The sequence below is a fragment of the Dromaius novaehollandiae genome, chromosome 15, assembly GCF_036370855.1.
Source record: "Dromaius novaehollandiae isolate bDroNov1 chromosome 15, bDroNov1.hap1, whole genome shotgun sequence".
Taxonomy (NCBI): Eukaryota; Metazoa; Chordata; class Aves; order Casuariiformes; family Dromaiidae; genus Dromaius; species Dromaius novaehollandiae.
Genome location: NC_088112.1, coordinates 10,409,171 through 10,428,159, shown reverse-complemented (window position 1 = coordinate 10,428,159; position 18,989 = coordinate 10,409,171). Strand labels below are relative to the sequence as shown.

General features: G+C 43.3%; 1 protein-coding gene across 2 annotated transcripts in view; it reads left to right on the top strand.

The window, feature by feature from the left end:
* Nucleotides 1-18,989, top strand: part of HTR4 (5-hydroxytryptamine receptor 4) — a 151,371-nt gene that overhangs the window by 84,202 nt on the left and 48,180 nt on the right. For both annotated transcript variants that reach the window (XR_010391729.1, XM_064520874.1), the window contains exons 5-6: nt 2,861-3,014; nt 3,945-4,513. Coding sequence is in view for 1 of the 2 variants with exons in the window: in XM_064520874.1 (XP_064376944.1) it covers nt 2,861-3,014; nt 3,945-4,513 (723 nt within the window). In the remaining variant the exon portion in view is untranslated. The remainder of the gene's footprint in view (nt 1-2,860; nt 3,015-3,944; nt 4,514-18,989) is intronic.

Below are 18,989 nucleotides of genomic sequence, written 5' to 3'. Positions count from 1 at the left end.
GAGAGGACAAGTGTGTAGAACCATGTTCAAATTTGTTTTTGTGGAGCACACCAGCATAGAGCTCCAAAAAGACAAGTAAGAGGGTTTTCCAATGTAGCAAAATTATTATATAACATCAGTCCTGCAAGAAGAAGGAGCTTCTGTCTTCTGAAATAAAATCTCTCATCTAAAATAAAAGTACCCATCACTCACAAGAGTTTTCCAGCAGTACAGTTCAGTACAGAAGCAGAAGGCAGGATGTGTATTGCATCATCTATTCTGCTTTAGGTAACGGGGAAGTTAACATTTTCAGAGAAATGCACAAACATGGATTTTTATTTGATAATAGTAAGATTTAATATTTAATTAAACTTGGACACAATATTAATCGTGTATATGTATTACATTTTATATTAATCCATCACGTTGTATGAGTATGTAACGGATATTCTTCATGAGCACAGGAAAACAACTCTAGCTTGAAAGGAAGCAGAACCATAATAGCATAAGAAAATGTCTTTATTTCAGCCTTTGACTAGAAGTATTGATAATCTTAGAGATGTAATTACTTTTCTCTTAGTGAACAAATAGCTGTTTAAATGCCCAAACCATCACATACATCAAATCGTCAGCTGCTGCAAAAATTGGTGTGACTTCAACGACTTCTGTTAACATACACAAATTTCTATTATCTGACTCTCTGGGCCATTGAATAGAAGTCCTGCTGAGCTATGGAAAAGCAGAGTGCATACTTCTCTGCCTCACTCGCCATCAGCAAAATTGTCACCCACATTCTGATTACAGAACTTTATTACGGATAACGATGTAGAGGCAGAAGGAGCCCAGCTCGGCTTTCTGAATACAAGGGAAGTGCATGGTAGCAGCAGCTAGGGGAAAAAAAAATCTTTTGACACGTAAGTGGAGGAAAATTGCTGCCGAATCACTGGGAGGGAAGAAATACGAGAGCTTAAGATGTCATTTTTACGGGCATAATTTTTACTCTAATGATCTTTAATAGCATGTACAAGTCAGTGTAATGCTGTCAGCTGCAGCAGAGATAGAAGTACAGAAATGTAATAACTTGAACTGCTTGGAAGAATTGTTTTCCTGCTGTTGTTAATTAGCAACATATTGTGTTTTTCCTTTACTGTTTTGCTGATTCAACTGGTGAAAAGGTAACCGGACTCTTGGTCTTCCTCTCTCATTTATTTATTGAATTTCTACTTTTGCCCTTTCAGCAAATAAATGCAGTCTCTTGACACTTGCAGTAACTTGCTATCAGGTATTTCACAGGAATCTTATGATGTCCAGCACTGGATAGCACCTTCCAGAAGCTCTTTCTCAGATAATAAACAAATTAACACTCCAGATATATCTCCCCAGTGTTTGGAGTCACAAGAGCTGTTGCACATAATGCAAAGAGAAGCACCATCTGTCCTAATAAGTAGTTACCGAAAATACCTGTTTGAATTCAAAGGTCAGCTTATTTCCCAGGAGAAAGAAATGTAGAGAACAGGGGGAAATCCAAACTCAATAAGCTCTAGTAAACACAAGACAAGGTTATACAAACACATTGTGGCTGTTGTGAGATAGGTAGTTATCATAAGAACGCAGAAATATTTATTCTATTCTCTGAAGTCATTAAGATATTGCAGTTGGTTCATGATGATCCTTGTCTCATAGACTCAGAATAATTTAGTTTGGAAAGGACCTCTGGAGGTGTCTGAGCCAACCCTTTGCTCAAAGCAGGGCCAAACTCAGTGTTAAATCCATCTTCAGTTGGATCAGGTTGCTCAGGGTCATATCCACTTGATTTTTGAATATCTTCAAGGACGGAGGCCCTCTCTTCATCGCTTCAGTGGAATGGGAGAGCATTTACACTGAGCACTCATATGAGTCTTGATCCAGTCAAAGCAAGGACCAAAACTAAGTACTTCCTCTTACTGTAAATTGTTCAGATTCTTACTCTCCCTTGTGCTGCCAGAGTGATGCTAGGATCATGTCAGTAAAAAACAGGAACCAGCTTCACCGATTATCATGGTTGTTAGCATTAACACCACAAAGGGAACATTTCAGATAATTCTGTAAAAGAATAGTCATTGTCAAATACACAATGTCTTTGAAAGTGAAACTTTTCAGAAGAACATGCTGATTTTCATGCATACATGTATACACAAAACCAGGAGAGAATGTGGAAATGATCAAAGTGAAATAGCTCAATTCAACATTTTTCCCCTGTGACATTTTGAGACTTCTGTTTTAATGAGATTTTTAAAAAATGCTTTCTTTTGACATTTCAATTTTATTTCAACCCTTTGTGTGGAATGTGCAATCTTATTTTAGAAAAATAAAGCAATTCAGTTGACTCCACATGATTTAAAAAGAAATCATCAGTAAAATCTGGAAATTTTTAGATGTTTCTGCCTTTTTAGCACAGGCTAACATTTTCAGTTCCCAGTCAGGTCTTGACGTAATAAACTGTGCAACTCAAGGACATTTTATATATACAATGTGTGTGCATTTGTATATCTCTTATTTTAATGTGCTACTGGCACTTTAGAAATTCTCACAGGCTACTCCCTTAGGTTAGTGGTTCAGTTTTAGTGGATCTTTGCTAATTTAACTATCATAAGTCATTTAATCATAAATCTGTAACTTATGATCCTACTGACCTCATAAGACAGATGTTTATAGGCATTCTGCAGTGAGACTGCCTTCCCTCTCTCCACTTACACATAAGTCTTGATGCAAGACATTACACAAAAAACTCTCTTTGACAGAGATCATTCATTCCCATTAGAGAAAATATTTTACAGTTTTATTTTTAGAAGACCTGAAAGTCTCCTTCAGTGATGGGCTTTCTCTCGCTCTCTCCTTGCAGGTACTATGCCATCTGCTGCCAGCCGCTGGTTTATAGGAACAAGATGACTCCACTGCGCATTGCTGTAATGCTTGGAGGGTGCTGGGTAATCCCGACATTTATTTCTTTCCTCCCTATAATGCAAGGCTGGAATAGCATTGGCATCATTGATCTGGTGAGTAACCAAAGAGACCCATCAAACTCATAACAAGTATATTCTGCGCTGTGCATTCTTCTTTAAAAAACAACATTCAAAGACTGATCTGGAAAGGAGCAAAGAAACACTAAAGGAGAAATTTCTTGTTAGTGATGTAGAGGGGCTGCTGAATTTCTGGAAGATGTCTTTAAGAGGGTTTGAAAGGACTCTGTCCTGGGAAGATTTTCACAAAGACAGTGGTGACTCTGGGCAAGGATTTTATCTGTGTAAAGAATTTTACCTGATGAACCTGTGGTGACATTGTTTTGTAGCAAGAATACCTTCAGAAAACCCCTTTTTCTCCCAGTTATGTCCCCTGTTCCCCCAGCTCACATAAAACACCCCCTTTTTTCACTGCTGTCTCTGTTTCTGACACAAGTAATTGATCATGGCATGGCCTAGAGACTTGGCCCAGCCTCCTACCCCCAGGCTCCCGAGGCTCCCTGCAGCCTGGCCCCTTCACCATACCTTTCCTCTGGCTCTTCTCTAATGTACCTACAAGTCTTGGATGGATAAAATTTGTGTATCCTTGGTATAAAATCATGTCCTGATGAACACAGCAGAAAGCACAGCAAAAGCTGTGTTACTGCCCTTTGCTTTCTGTCTGAACTGGGCTGTTAGGCCAGTTTTCAATAGCCAGGTTGAAGCCCTCTCCAGCGTTCTGGGACTGCGGCGTGGGCTGTGACTTTGTCCTCAAACCCGGGCAACAGCAGCACTGGAGGGTCCACAGGGCTAAGCAGAGGCAGGAGAGGTAGCAGATGGGCAAGACCGGCACACCAGGGGACAGAGGGCACAGCTGAGATGGAAACAGAGGGTAGTGGAGGGAGTGTACAGCAAGCAGGCTGCTGTTTTGGGGGAGCAGTGATGATCTCCCTCTCCTGTTCTTTGCCCTTGCCCTTCCTTCCCCAGATTCAGCAAAGGCAGTTCAACAAGGCTTCCAACTCCACTTACTGCATCTTCATGGTCAACAAGCCATACGCCATTACCTGCTCAGTGGTGGCCTTCTACATTCCCTTCCTTCTGATGGTGCTGGCCTACTACCGCATCTACGTCACTGCCAGGGAGCACGCCCGGCAGATCCGAGTGCTCCAGCGCGCAGGGGCCCCCGCAGAAGGCCGGCAGCACCACCCAGACCAGCACAGCACGCACCGCATGAAGACTGAGACCAAAGCTGCCAAGACCCTGTGCATCATCATGGGGTGCTTCTGCCTGTGCTGGGCCCCCTTCTTTATCACAAACATAGTGGACCCTTTCATAAACTACACCGTGCCAGGAAAGGTGTGGACAGCTTTCCTGTGGCTGGGCTACATCAATTCAGGGTTGAACCCCTTCCTGTACGCCTTCCTGAACAAGTCTTTCAGACGTGCCTTCCTCATCATCTTGTGCTGTGGTGATGAGCGATACCGAAGGCCTTCCATCTTGGGGCAGACGGTCCCTTGTTCCACCACCACAATAAATGGATCGACTCATGTGCTAAGGTGAGTGTTTCTCAGACACTGCAGAATACCTTCAGTCACTAGAAAGAGTACTTTTCATGAGTTTTCTTGAAGCACTGATTTCTTTTTGCATTTGAGCTATTTGAAGGATTAACTGTTCAAAAAGGGGGGTAAGAGAAGCACCTGGACATCCTTTGGCTGCTCAGAAAACCTGGGTTTGTAGATATCAAATATGTGTTGGTGTGCACAGCTTCTCCAGAAGTATATTCAGGAAACAGTTTGGAGAATACAGAAAATCACATATGCATTTCGGCAAGTGCTGCTGTTTTGTCTGAGATGAAAACTTCACCCCATAGGGAGCTGCCTACTCCATTTTCTCTAGCAAAGGGATCATCACAGCCTCATCCACTTCTCAGGTGCTGCCTCTGTAACCCCACCAGCCATTGCTACAGCCTCTGAACTAATGAAAGGAGGAGGACTAAATTCCCCAAATGCCCTGATCTTTGCTGTGGCACTTTATTGGCTGTCTGGGAGGATGGGTAGTTACTGTTTTGTTTTATTAGCTAAATGGTTTAGCTTAGAAAATGCCTAGGTGTCCTGCCTTTTGCCATAAATGAGTCAAAGCCTCTGGATTCTCTGAATGTCACTCTGAACTTCCACCCCAGTGCAGATGGGAGGGCACAGTTCTGCTGGGACTTGAGCCTGGTTGATGCAGCATGTCACAGCTCTCGTCAGGAATGGCAAATGGTGAAGGGCAGATGTCTACTCCCTGAGCTTGTGCCAGGGTTGTCAGAGGGTCATCAAGACCTGAGAGCCCAGAGAGGTGGGAGTCATAGGCTGGTGTGGGGAAAAATCAGACTGAGGCTTTTGTGCCTGCCAGCAGCTCCGGGCTCCAGCCGGGTTTCAGGCTGGACGAGTCTACGTCGGGGTTGAGCCTCCCAGGGGAAGTGCTGCCTTCTCCTGTGCAAGGCAGCAGCAGCTGGTCCAGCCCTGCGGGAGCCAGATGGGCACTAAGAGATGCCGGTCCACAGTCTGGCAGTTTTAAGTCCAGGCAGTTTGAACCGCTCATGCACACATATATGCTGATCACTGCCTTTCATTTGGTGTGACATGGGTTATTGCAAGAGGAGAGTGCACACATGCCATGCACTGCTGGGTGCCTGGGGCCACAGGCAGAGGAGCTGGGAGAGCTGTGCTGCACGAGACACCCTCTCCTGTCTGCTTCCCCGCAGAGCGCAGAGGTGGGTGGCACAGCATCTGGGGAAGGGAGGGAAGAGCAATTATCCCCCGCATTATCAGAACAAACCGCATTCTCTGAAAAAACCACAGGTGTCTTTCTACATAGCTGTCTAGAAGAGATTCAGTTCTTTTTGTAAACAGATTCATGGCTGTTCACATACAAATAAGGGCTTGGCAACCAGATTTGTGTTCAGAGCTGACCCAGGCTCTGAAGGCTAGATCAAATGCTGAACACTTCCCAGCTGGGCCGGGTCTCCTGGTTCCCCAGGCTCCTTTCTGTTCTGGCTTTGCAATAGTCCTGGGCCACGTAACAGATCGGACAGAGGGCAAGGCCCATCACAACACCAACACAGACCTTTCAAGTTTTTTAAGCCATGAAGAACATTACAGCACATATATCTTCTGCTGATTGGAAGCTGTGTTTGGGGCTACAATCCCAGTGCCCTCTTTCTGTGATGGATGCATGGCAGGGTGCCACTCTGAGCCTGTGTTTATATCAGAGCCGTGTTCCCAGGCACAAGCCAAATGTTTCTCCACTTCGGTTAGGAGGATTTAGAGAGCAGCCACACTGTCCCTGGCAATGCATTTTCCGAAGCAGCTCTCCAGCCCTTAGCAAGCGAGCCAATAACTCTCACTGCGGTGGGAGCGCTGTCAATGTGTCACTGCGAGGGCAGGAGGAGGGGAAGCGCCGCGCTCTTCTGGGTGATTCACCCTGGGAGGCTCAGTGTTTTCAAGACTGTTCGCTTCTGAGGTTGGCCAGTGGGTGTATGAGGCCAGCCCAGGGCCTAACCAGGAAGAAGGCATCTATTTTGGAGAGTAAGTACAGAAACAAGACACTTTTTGTTAAGCTTACAAGTCTATGGGGTGCCTTTACCCTTAAGTAAGGATTTGAGATTCAGAAGGGAGAGACCGTGTTGGCACAGAAGGTGAATTGCTTCAGTCCATATTGGTGTTTGACCTCCAAGTGTTGCAAACGGCAATGCTGGTGCCTCCTCGTGTCCATGTTATCTCGCTGCTTTTGCACAGTGCTGTGCCAGAGCACTAAGTGCTAGGCTATCTCGCTGTAAGCCTAAGCCAGTGGGACCTCATGGTCCTACCGGTGCCATGTGGGAATTGCAGGATCAGTCAGCACGACCTTGGGAACACGGGGTAGTGGAGATGTGCTCTAGAGCGAGTGTCCAAGAAAGCTCTGCATGCCTTGAGTAGGGCTGAACTGCCGGTGGTTTCCTTGATTCTCTGCTGAGCATTCTGTCAGCTGACAAACTCCTCATTTTGAAACTCTTTTTAGACACATTGATTTCCCTATGGCCAAAGCAAAGGCAAAGAGCTGTCTTGCTCCCAGAGCTAGAAGTGGCCACAGCCTCAGCTGCCCCAGGCAGCTGGGGAGGCTCCGGTGGGCTACAGTAAAGGGTGGATCCCATCATGTAGCTGAGATCAGGTTTTTCTCATTTCCAATTCCTCTCTCCCCTTTGTTCCACTCTGCTCCCACATACAACTCCTCCACAGAAATAAGTAGCAAGTCTGAGGACTGTCTGTCCAGTTCTTCTGTGTCCCTGTAAGCCTGTCAGTCGAGATGTGACAAACATTACAAGATGACCCATAAGAACTAAATCTGCGCAGGTCCTCTTGTCCACTTCTAGCTTTTATGAGTTCCCTTATGCATCAGAGTGAGTTGCATCTCTTCAACATATTACAAAGTCAAATCGAATCTCCTGCCTTTCCATACCACTCCAGTTCTGCACAACAAAAATTAGGCACTTGTTTCCCATTGCAGGCTTCCCCTCCTCTCTGGATGCCAGAGAGGAGCTGAAAAGGAATTCAGCTCTGTGCATCATTTGCATCATCTGCAATTATTTTCTTTTTTTTTACTCAGTTTTGTAACTGATGAGAAAAGCATGATATATTTCCCTGGTGCAGATTATGCACTAACGATGATAAAGGTTTGGGGATTAAAGGAACACTGACTAACTGTAGTCTTTGGACAGCTAACATCACTTGAAGAATTTTTATTTTTTCAGTGCTTCTCTCTTAAGGACACAACATTTTGAACTCAACAAGGATGGAAGAGAAATTCAGTGAGGCAGGTTCTCTCAAGTTATAATGTATATTTTCTTTAGTAGCTTGGAAATACAAGGGGGTTGTGCCCAGCAGCTGAACACTGAAATCTTCCTGTATGGGTTGGTTTCCCAGTAGCCCAACTGAGAAGCTGTTCAGGGGCTGGGCCTGGTCCACACACTTCTTTTCTAGCCTGAGAGTTGTTTCTTCCTGGCCAAGAACTTCTGCAAATGGGGATGTCGGGCAATGGGAGCATGATGCCTGCTTTTTGTATTCGGCAGGGTGAGCAGTAAAGAGAAGAACAGAACCAGAAAAAAGAGAAGAACATAATTCAGCACCTTGTGCTGAATCTAGGGCAAAGTTCCTCCTCCAAAAACCGCAGAGAACTGCAAGTTTGTATTAAACTGACATGCCTTATTTAGCCTCAAAGAGAGTAGGAGTGATTCAGGCAGTAAGACTGGGATTTCTAATCCATGTCTATTTCCAGTCTTGAGAAGATCTGAACTTTCCTTCAGCTCTAACCATCTGAACTGCTCTATTTTTGATTACAATCAAGTCACCAGTGCATTCGCAAATGCAAAGAATATGTTTGCCATTATTAAAGATAAAATTCAGGCTCTTGGTCTAGGATGTGTCTGACTTGTAAGAGTGTCTTCCAGGGAAAAAAGCCATTTCTTCTTTTTCTCTTCTGGTAACATTAGTGTCAAAATGTTCTGACATTCCCATTTTGGGGTTTTTCACATTTATATTAGGAATGGGAAAAAAAGAAGAGGAAAAAGCAGAGTGCGATAAAACACGGCAGTGAGAAGAAGCAGACTCCCTCACTACACACAGAGTGAGAGACCAGTTGGGAGACAGTTCTCATTCTTTCTTTAATTTATTTTTCAAGTGATCTGTGAAGACTGTGGTCTTCTGGATGACCCAGGCAGGGAGAGACATTTTGACAACGTACCTGGGGCCAGATGCAGCCACAATGCTGATGGGGTGAGGGAGCAGCCTGCACAGTAGCTCAGCTGTTTAACCGTCATGTGAGGCAGATGTGAGCCTTCCTAATCCCCTGGCAGCCACCCCACTCTCTGCCTAAATCATGAACCGGAAGATGGGGTGAGGATTTCCTAACATCCATTTTGTTCTTGAACTCTTCATCAGCTGCTGTGAGAGACTTCCATTACCTGGGCTGGGTAAGAGGTGGCACAAAGCATGTTTTGAAGATGTCATGAACAGCCATGAGACCAGATTTAGTTAGAACTGGATCTGTGTGTACTATGGGGAAGAATATTAGAATTAAATATTCAATCAGCTTTGGAAAAGAATTTTGATTTTCCTGTTTTTGGAGTTTGCATTCTGCAAGTGCAGGAACTGCCAGAATACTTTTTTTCCCCAGGATGTTCACCTATTTCAATTCTGAAGTATATCATCAATTGCAAAATTCAGGCAGGACACATGCAAACAGTGAATTGAAGTCTGCAGGTGTGGCTGCAATCAGAAATTCATGCCCTTTTCATTTTTCAATGGCTGAGATTGTAACTCACATGTCATATACAAGGGTTTATTTCTCTGGTTGCAGCACAAATTGAGTAATTCATTATAAATATTTGCCGTTCATAGTTCTAATAACCTATAGTTTGGAATATTATTCATTGAAAGGGTTTGGGAATTACTTTGAATAATGAGTGGATAGGAGAACTTACAATGACCACTCAACTCATGTATGGGAAAATTTAGTACAATAACTCACAGCAATACATATGGGTTTCTGGATGACTGTAGCATGTGTTCAGGAGTGCTATGAGCCACAAGACTGAAAGCAAAATGGCATAATCATCTGAAAAATGCCGTCTTCCCCTTTAAACATATTGCTTGCATATCTTTTGCCTTGCATAGATATTTATTCAACACAAAACAACAAGCTCATGGCTTTTATGAGTCATTAAACTATCCTACATCACAAGTGGATTTGAACCTAAGTCAGCATTGTTTGAATTCTTGGATAAAACAAGTTCTGAAATTTTGCCACAGTGAAGATGACTTTGGGTAAAATAGAATTGAGCAATGATCAGAGTAGACAAACTCTGGAACATTTGGGTCAAGGAGGTCACTTTGGTATATTCCCCATTTCCTCTCAAAAGTACACTGTTCAGCACAGCACAGTCTATCAGTCTCTTCTGGGAAGGCTATAGTGAGTGGTTTATTTACTCATTTTCCATCACAGGGAGGCCTTCTCAGGCAGGATTGATGTTAATTTTATTTCTCCAAAATAAAACACACCCCAATTTTCCTTTTATAAGAGCCAAGAGAAACAAAGGAAAAAAAAGCATGCAGCTTGAGGGGGCTGGAAGTTCATCATCTTCATAAATACGAAAATAAATAAATAACCCAATCAACCACACCTGTCAGCACACTGAAAGTACATAAAACGCTGGGAGAACTGCATGGTAAATCATTGTGCGTAGCCACTACCCAACACCACCACACTGCTGTGGGGTCCTATAGGTCCCTACAGAGAACATAAATAATTGCGTCAGTAAATCTTCTGAACTCCAGCAAGCTCTGGTGCTTCCTTGCTGCTAGTTGAATAGACAATGTAGCATCTCAGCTCTTTAGTATTTAGAAGTGTAACAGTTTAATGGCTTACAGCTCTGTTGGAATAAAAATAAATCCATCCTGGCTGTAGGGAAGAGAAAGCCACAGCTGCCGCAGAGCAAAGAGGAACTGTGCGCTTACTGGTGATCCTTCCCCTGACGGGAGTGCACTGGGGGCTGGTCCTGCCCCATGATACAGACCTTGGAAGGGCGCGTTACATCTGGTTTGATCCTTTGCATATCTGCTTCCAGCTGTGCCCACGCGGGCAGCCATTCCCAGTGCATGTATACATTGAAATGGCCGGTGTAATCTGAGCAGCGACCCTTCGTCGTGCTGGCTGTGCCTGGTGGTGGGGGTCTCCCAAGGGCACCCTGTGCACCCACCACCCGGCTCCGCACAGCCGGGCCCTCAGTCGCCAGCTTGCTCCAGGCAGGATTTGCCATATGGGACTGGCAGGAGGGGCTGGACTGGAGGGGGATTTGAGCCTGCTTTTAGCTTTGTGTTGCCAGATTGTCTTGGCTTTTGCACACCAGAGCCATCCCTTGCTGTCTCCCAAGCTGAAAGCTTTCCCAGCACGGGCTGTTCATTGGCAAGGACATGTTTAGCTTTGGACTAGGGACTTGTGCTTTGAGTCTTGCCTTTGTTATCACACTCATGCACGGGAAAAACAGGTGGTCCCTGGCACTGATGGAGGAACTCGGAGAAAGGAGGGACCATGGCAGTGGGCTCAGGGGAAGAGTCCTGGCATGAGCAGGAGGGCTTCTCAGCCCACTCCGATGGAAATCCACATTTAAATAACATTGGAGAGATGCCTGAGGCCAGGTCATCCATTGCTAGCTAACACTAAATGTTTATCTCCCCTCTGTTTTCTCTCTTTCCCTCTCTCACACACACTCGCAGAAAAAACTAATCATGTAAACCAGGGGAAAGTTATTTCTGGAGAGCAGAATATGAAGTGTACAGCCTGTCTGAGCAGGAAGGTGTGACACTCCTGCTCTGAGAGTTGTGCCGCTTGAAATAGGATGGTGTGTGGACTCCTAGGAAGAACTTGAGATTTATCTCCAGCGTGCAACAGCAACAGGCCAGGCTGGGAAGGAAGGACTTCCTTGCCTCTTTAAAAAGATATATGAAAATGAGATATTTCGGTATATGCACAGCTTTGCTTGGACAAACATGCTAAATGATCTGATCTTCAGCTGGTCCAGAGATGAAAGATGATGGCTTGGATTCAAACTCTGCATCTCCTGATTAGTAGTACATACCTTCAGCTATAAAAGCCAACCATTTGCATTCCTCAGTCATTCTTTAGCTAGGCTGCCTGAAGGCCCCACCAAATTAGCTGAATGGGCAAAATCCAACATTTATTGGTTCTCCCAGAGTTTCTGAAAGTTTTTTTTCCTTTTGCTTTCGAGAAGAAATAGACAAGCAATAGGTAGGTACCTGGGTGCACAATACTCACAAACAGAACTGGCAAGGGAAGAATTCCAGAAAAGGTGTTTGAATGAAAGAAAAAATGTTAGCTTGGCTTGTTTTGACCAAATTTCAAAACAAAGTGGATGTGAATCTTCACTGATTCAGTTTTTAAATACAAAGGATGCAGGGCTTTGATTTACTATTGAATTTTTATTTTACCACTAACTATGGCATGAGTAACCTTCAGAATTTTTTTCCCTTCACCCAAACAGATTTTTCTGTATATATCCTATGATTTTCTTATCACCAAAGTACTATTTGGAAGAGAATTTTAGTGGCAGAATATCACTGCCCAAAGCTATACAGTTACTTACTGCAAAATCAAGTCACTAGGGCTAAAATTTCTGACTAGCAAGAGCTGCCTGGGAATTTTACTGATCCTGCAAGTTGGATCAGAGCTTTGTCTTGTATTATCATCTTCTTCACTAGCAAGGTCATTGGCTGCGAGATGGATCATTTGGACTTAATCTGCTGTTTCCTTCATTGCCTCATTTCTTGATGTTTTACACTGGATTTCCATAGGTCATCTTGGATGTACCTATGGAAATAGAAGGATGTATTTTGCCATACTTGTGAGACCTGGAGCAAGTACAGGCCACTAGGCTTTAAGGATGGATATTGTATTTTCTCCAGCAGTCACCTTATTGATAGGATCCAATAGATAGGAAATTTACCTGTTTACAGAGTAAACATCAGATAAACCACATTCCCACTAAGTTCTTTTCAGGGAATTTCTGAGCAAAGGACTGGGAAACATGACAAATTATGACATTTTCTCCATTCCCTGTAATTTTTGCTTTTTTATATAATCTCACTTTTTGACAGGAGTTTAGAGGAAATTCCATGAACCCATTGAGAGACCTGAATGGGTTTTATTTTCAGAGAAACTGATGAAATATGGTCAACATGCAGCTAATGTTTTTGTACTTGTTCGGGCTGAGTTTTTGATTTTTGCCCTTGATGGTGGGGATTTATTTTGTTTCATCTTAGCAAATAGAGGCAAACCTCATGTACATGCTCCTGTGATTAAATTAGTCTGGTTACCGGGACTGCAGGCAGCTACCCTCAATGGAGCAAACCCTGCAGGTGCATTATCATATTGCCCTGCAGTGGCTGGAGGACCATGAAGGAACCTACTCTTCTGCACTCTGTCCTTAGGGACCTTCCAGTGACTAGCAAGAGGCACAACTGAAAAGAGAAGCTAAGGAAAACTCCATTTAATAGACATAAGTCTGTTGGTGGACTTTAAATTGCAGTAGTATTGTTTTTCATCAGCATCAGGTGCATGGATAAGTTTTGTCAACATCACTGGTTGGCATCGGGCAGCCCTTATTACCAGTCTTGTACACTTTCCCCATTACAAGTCTGCAAGCACAGAATCAGGTATGGCTGAAAGTGTATCCTGCAAAGCATGAGCTCAAGATCTATTTTACAATCTGATAGTTTCAGCTCAAGTATCATTTCCCTCTGTTGACAGAAATCACACTGCGCAGCTTTGGTACGGGGGGTGGCTTGTTTAGTCTAGCAAAATGGAGCCCAAGAAGGGATCTGGTTGCTGCCTACAAATACATTGCGGGGGTAAAGACTGGGAAGGGAGGACAGTGATTTAAACTAAGGGATAACACTGTCACAAGAACAAATGGATATAAACTGCCCAGGAATAAATTTAGGCATGGAAGTGGAACAAAGTTTCCAAGCATCATCGCAGTGATGCTTTGAAACAATCTCTTAGTAAGAGTAGAAGTGGGGAAAATCTAAATTCTGCCAGAGACGAAGGTTGGTAGAGTTACAGAAGGGATGATATGGCATGTCTGTGAAAGCAGGGAACTGCCTCAGGACCCCACAAAGTCCCACTTTATCCTTAATTCTGACCCTTGTGGAAATCAAGAGCAGACCTGAATGGCTTCTGGTCTAATCTATACCTGACCACTCTACATAAATGCAACTTTCTTCCCCAGCCTGTTGATTCTCCATCCGTCAAGGAACAGAGAGAGAAAGAGAAATTGTCTCCATTTCCCAGAGGAGCTCACAGACCAGGTTCCTGTGCTTTCTACCTCAGTTTCCTAGCAGGGTTCTCAAGGGAGGGCAGAGGTTGATGTCAAATACTACCTGCAAGATGGCAAATGGGCTTTTCAAAGTCATAACCTTGTGGATCAGTTTATTATCCTGAGATCGCCACTGACTTGTGCCCAGAGTCAGGATTTGGCATAAAATCACACCCAAATGTAAATGGGAAGGAAGGAGTCTGTCCTTAAGTGATACAGTGACCTTCCAGACTGCTTGATATAGGATCTGATGCAAATAATCTGAAAAGACAGGGTAATGTACTTACCACTGGTAACCATGAGATTATGAAAAATAGATCTCAGTTCAGCAAACTGATTTGATTTATTTTATGAGATTGCAATCTGCAAGAAGTGTGACACATTTTACTTGGTATCTACATCAGCATGGTGTATATTAAATAGATCATCCCCATAGTTTCTAAGTCTTTATAAAATTACCATCTTCTAGCAGCTGTATTTCTAGTGAATATTCTTAAGGAATAGGTCTTGGCCCTAAGCTGTTTAATTTTAATCTCCTCTCTAGAGGAAAACAGAATAATAATTGATAAAATATACAGATACCACAAGATTACAGGAATAATAATAATGAGAAAGAGCACCACAGGGTTAATGTGCTTTCTGAATTGCTTGAGTACATGGAAATCTAGTAAACAGCCAGTCTGAAATAGGCTTCGATCCTGAACATAAGCTCCCATTAGATATTGTGCTTAAAAGGTGAATGTGGCCCTTCCTGCAGATATCTGGGACTCCTGTGTGGGAGCTGGGATTCAGTCCTGCCGCCTTTGCATCCAGCACTGGTAGGGTTGGCAGTGGAGTACCACATTTCAGAGGGAAAAACATGAAAAGGATTTAGAGAAGAACAAATAAAGATTTGGAAAAGAGGCCATAACAAAGTATTCCTGGAATGTAAGCTATTTATCTTATACTAGAGAAGGTAAAGAGATCAATATCTACTGAGGCACAGAAATCTAATGCACGTATAGCAAGAGCAGGAGCTGGACAAATTTGCATTAGAAACAAAGCATTCATTTTTAACAGTGAAAATCATAAGCCATGACAAAAGTTTGTCATATAACCAGTTTTCTGTCACTAGAAATTAAGATTCAAGACTGGCTTTCTTTGTAATGATCCCTCTAGTCCGAGAATAGGTATTGAACACAAAGCAAGAGTGAATTTAGGGAAAACTAGATGATCACAACAGTCTCTTTGGTTGAGTAATCTGGCCTCCAGAAATGGGATGTGCCATGCCTCTTTACTTAATACGCTGTTCTGTTTTAATAGCATTGAGGGTAGCCAGCCAGGAGCAAGTTTACCATTTGGTAGGTGCTGTACAACTTCCGAACAGGAAAACAGCCCAAACTCCAAGCAACTGTGCCTGGGTATAACCTGAGACAAGTGGTGACAGCCTGGGAGCAGAGGCATGCTGCAAGGCACGCTGAGCTGCTAGCTGGACAGAGGTCTAAGCTGACCAGCACTCTTAGCAGTATGAGGTTTTGTAAGCCAAAGGATTTTATAGCAAGCCCACAGTGAGTTCACTGAGTGATGAATGAAAGAACGGAGAAAATGTCTTCTACATCTGTCTCTGAAGTATTAGCAGAGAGAGCACACATATATTGGTTTGCATTCAGTTCAGCATGAAGGCTCTCAGTGACCTTAAAATAACCTCCATTAAGCTCCTAAATATATTTCTTTTGTGCCTTTGTTCTTATTTCCTGACCTCTCTGATGTGGATATTTGGTGGTATGGACATTACATGCAGACCTCTAATCTCATTCTGCCATTTAAACCAAGACTGGACAAAATAGTTAAAATTAGTTCAGGGAACAATCTTGCACTAGGGAAAATACTCAGAGAGGGGAATTAGAGTGTAACAGTTGTTAGGTCTTTCTTTTTGCTAATGGTGTTAATCTTAGTCAAGAGACAATTCAGTTTTCATTTAAGTTTCATTAGCTGCAATTCTGGAAAGGTATTCTATAAAAATATATGAGATCATTAGACTTGAAAACAAATAGAAAAGAGTTTTGTAATTTCTTGGGGGAGCTTTCTTGTGATTTTTTATGAAGCTTTGCCAATATTTGCAATCAAACTTTTGTTCCAAATTCCCCAGCACAGATTTACAACTTGGCATCAGTCATCTCTGCAGTAACAGACTTCTAGTGTAACAATCACAAATACCTAGATTGCTACTTGTGAGGGATCACAAGGCAGGACACAGAGAGCTATAAATATCATAACGTGTGTGGTAGCTCTAACAGGAGATATGGCCTGAATCAGGAAGTGCAGGGTGAGGTTGTACAATCTGTTATGCAGAACGTAAGAACAGAGGAGCCTGGGGATCTGGGAATTTAGATGTTCAACAGCAAAAGCTATCACCACAAAAATAAGAGAGTTGCACACACGGCAAAGGAGTTGGCCATGTGTTCTGTGCAGCATCAAAGCACCTACAAGCTAAAGATGAGACATCATCATCTGCACAACTGCCTTGTCCTTCCTTTCCCTTCATCTGAAGAAAGTTGCATGTATTTCTGTTTAACTTCTACAAATACATGTATGCACTAGCATATGCATATATATGCACCGTGATCGTTTATGACATTTAAAGTTCTTCCAGGCAGCTGATGTGCTCCTCACAGAGGCTAAAATCCTGGACAAAAATACTTGCAATGATCAGAGCACACATACCGTGCAGGAAAGTGTGCATGGACATGCAGGTGGCACAGCAGCCTGCACCTGTAAAAGGGCTGTTCAATGCTGCAGGGAGGGCTCTCTTCCTTTTCCATGAGGCTTCCTGCTGCTTCTCCTTGCTGGACATCCTGCTCTCTCCTTTCACGAATGTCATTACTGAGCCCTGCATCGCCCACCTTCTGAGCTCCTTCAGCGGCTTTCTTCTCACCTTTAAACCAGGAGAGTTAAAAAGGAAAGCGGGGAAGAAAGAATAGAGAGCCAAGCCCACTGCTATATCCAGTCTAATTGCTTCAGTTAGTGAAAAAGATTAAGAAAAATGCCTGCTTGTAACAGAAAAAAAAATCCGGTAAGGTGCAATACACACACACTTGCAGCTGAGTGTAAACAGGAGCCTGCACCAGTGGAGGTTTCAGCCTCTGTTGCTTAGCAGTGACACCAGACACATCTCACAGGCTTCTCCTGTCATCCTGAAATGTCATCCTGAGGGGGATGGAGCAAAAGCTGCTGAGAGAGTTGCTGGGCCACTTTCGCACTGAACTGCCTTTGGGCTGTCATGGTGTGTAAACACTGCACTGGGGAGGCTGCGCCACGTGTGTCATTAGTACGAGCAGCTTCCCACATCATTTGAAAAACAAACATCAGAAAAAGAATCACCCAGGACAAGATCTTCAAAAACGGAAGGGAGACTCCAGCACAGTTTGGAAAATACAGAGCATGATTTGCACCATTAATTGAAGCCAGAAAAATTGCAGGGGGAAGAGGGAAGCTGGTGGCTAGAAATGGTAGTAGAGAATCTCTCTAAACTGTGCTCAGTGTCTAAGATATAGTCCCTGCTTTGCTCCTGTCACGGTCTCGGGGAAGGTAAAGCATGTCTGCAATTACAGAAGCAAAAAACCACGAGCATTACAGCATACAATGTTCCTCCAGTTTGTGCAGGGGCAGTCTTATTTTTTTATTGTGGGTTTTTTCTAAAGTTATTGCTGAATCCTTTCTTTTATTTGTAAATGTAATAGGTTCTTTATTGAAATCAGGCTATCCCCAAAGTAGGAAGTCAAGACACTGTTTTCTTTTCTGTCGGCTTTGTCATCTTGGGTAAGGTCCCTTCTCCCACCCTTTCCCTGTTTTTTTCTTTCCTAGTGGCGTGGGCTAAATTTAAAAGCTGAACAGTTCTTAGTTTTTTCTTTTTTTCTTTTTTTTTTTTTTTTTAACTTCAAGTTCTTCTGCAAAAAGATAACATGGGTAGGAGCAAGTCTAGGGGAAGGGAGTGCAATGACCTTGGCTTCCCTTCCCTCCTGTACATCACACTGGCTTTCTGAGACAATGAAACTCTGGTGGCATCATGGTGGCCTCTGTGCACACACCTCTTCCATTCCCTGGTCCTCACTAACTAGATATCCTATCCAAGCCCCTGAAACCTTGGGCCAAGCAGACTGTATGTACCAGTATATACCAGCTCCTAGTGAGACACCTGCACTTGGGTAAGCTGATGCCAGCATCTGCCCTGTGTCTGAGGAGATGGGTACTTTCCTTTGGCCACAGTATACCTGTATTGCCATTGATGAGTCAGGACACTCTGCTGAAACCTGGTATGCAGCACAAAAACTGTTTCACCAGAGGAAACGGAGAATTTCTGATAAGAGGAAAGCTTCTTGTAATTGCACTGAATGAAATCGAGATATTTATCTCATTTCCTACAGAGGAGAGAAGGGATTAGGGTTTTATAATACCACAGTTTCCTTCAATTTTACTAAAGTAATCTCTTTCAGTATGTCTGTATATTGGAAAAAGAGATTAGAGCTAAGATAAACTCCTTTTTGTTATTTGGCCTAATACAAGATTCACGATCGGAACTTCAACTCTGCATCACTTTGCTTCTGGTAGGGAAGCCAAGGTATTGAAGGGCACCTTGAGCTTGGAAGCAATTGAAATATCAACTCATTCTTGTCTATTTTTAACTGCATGATGTGTGCTTTGGGTAATGAAGACAATCGATGTATTCTGGTGGGGCAGGATCCCTATTAAGGCTTTCCTTCTGGTCTGAGATTTACCTTTGCTGCTTATTGCCCTGACTTATATCTCCCTAGAGAATACTGAGGTCCTAATTAAGTAGCTCCCCATTTGCTGTTTGACCCTTATTATTTGTGGGTTTCTTGGAAAGCCCTTTCTGCGGGAGACGATGGGGATTTTGTGCTACATGTGCCATTTGGGGAAACTGGGTTCAGTCCAGTAACTCCTGAAACTGCCTGACTTCCTGAGTCCTGTACTCAGTTTTTCTATATACAACAGGTATATCACCAGTAAAAACTTTATAAGCAGACTTCTGGCTCAGCCCAGTTACTCTCTGCAAGGCATCAATTAATCCATCTATTGTTTATGAAAAATGTAAAGCAATTTGGTTTACAGAAGTTTGCAGAGAA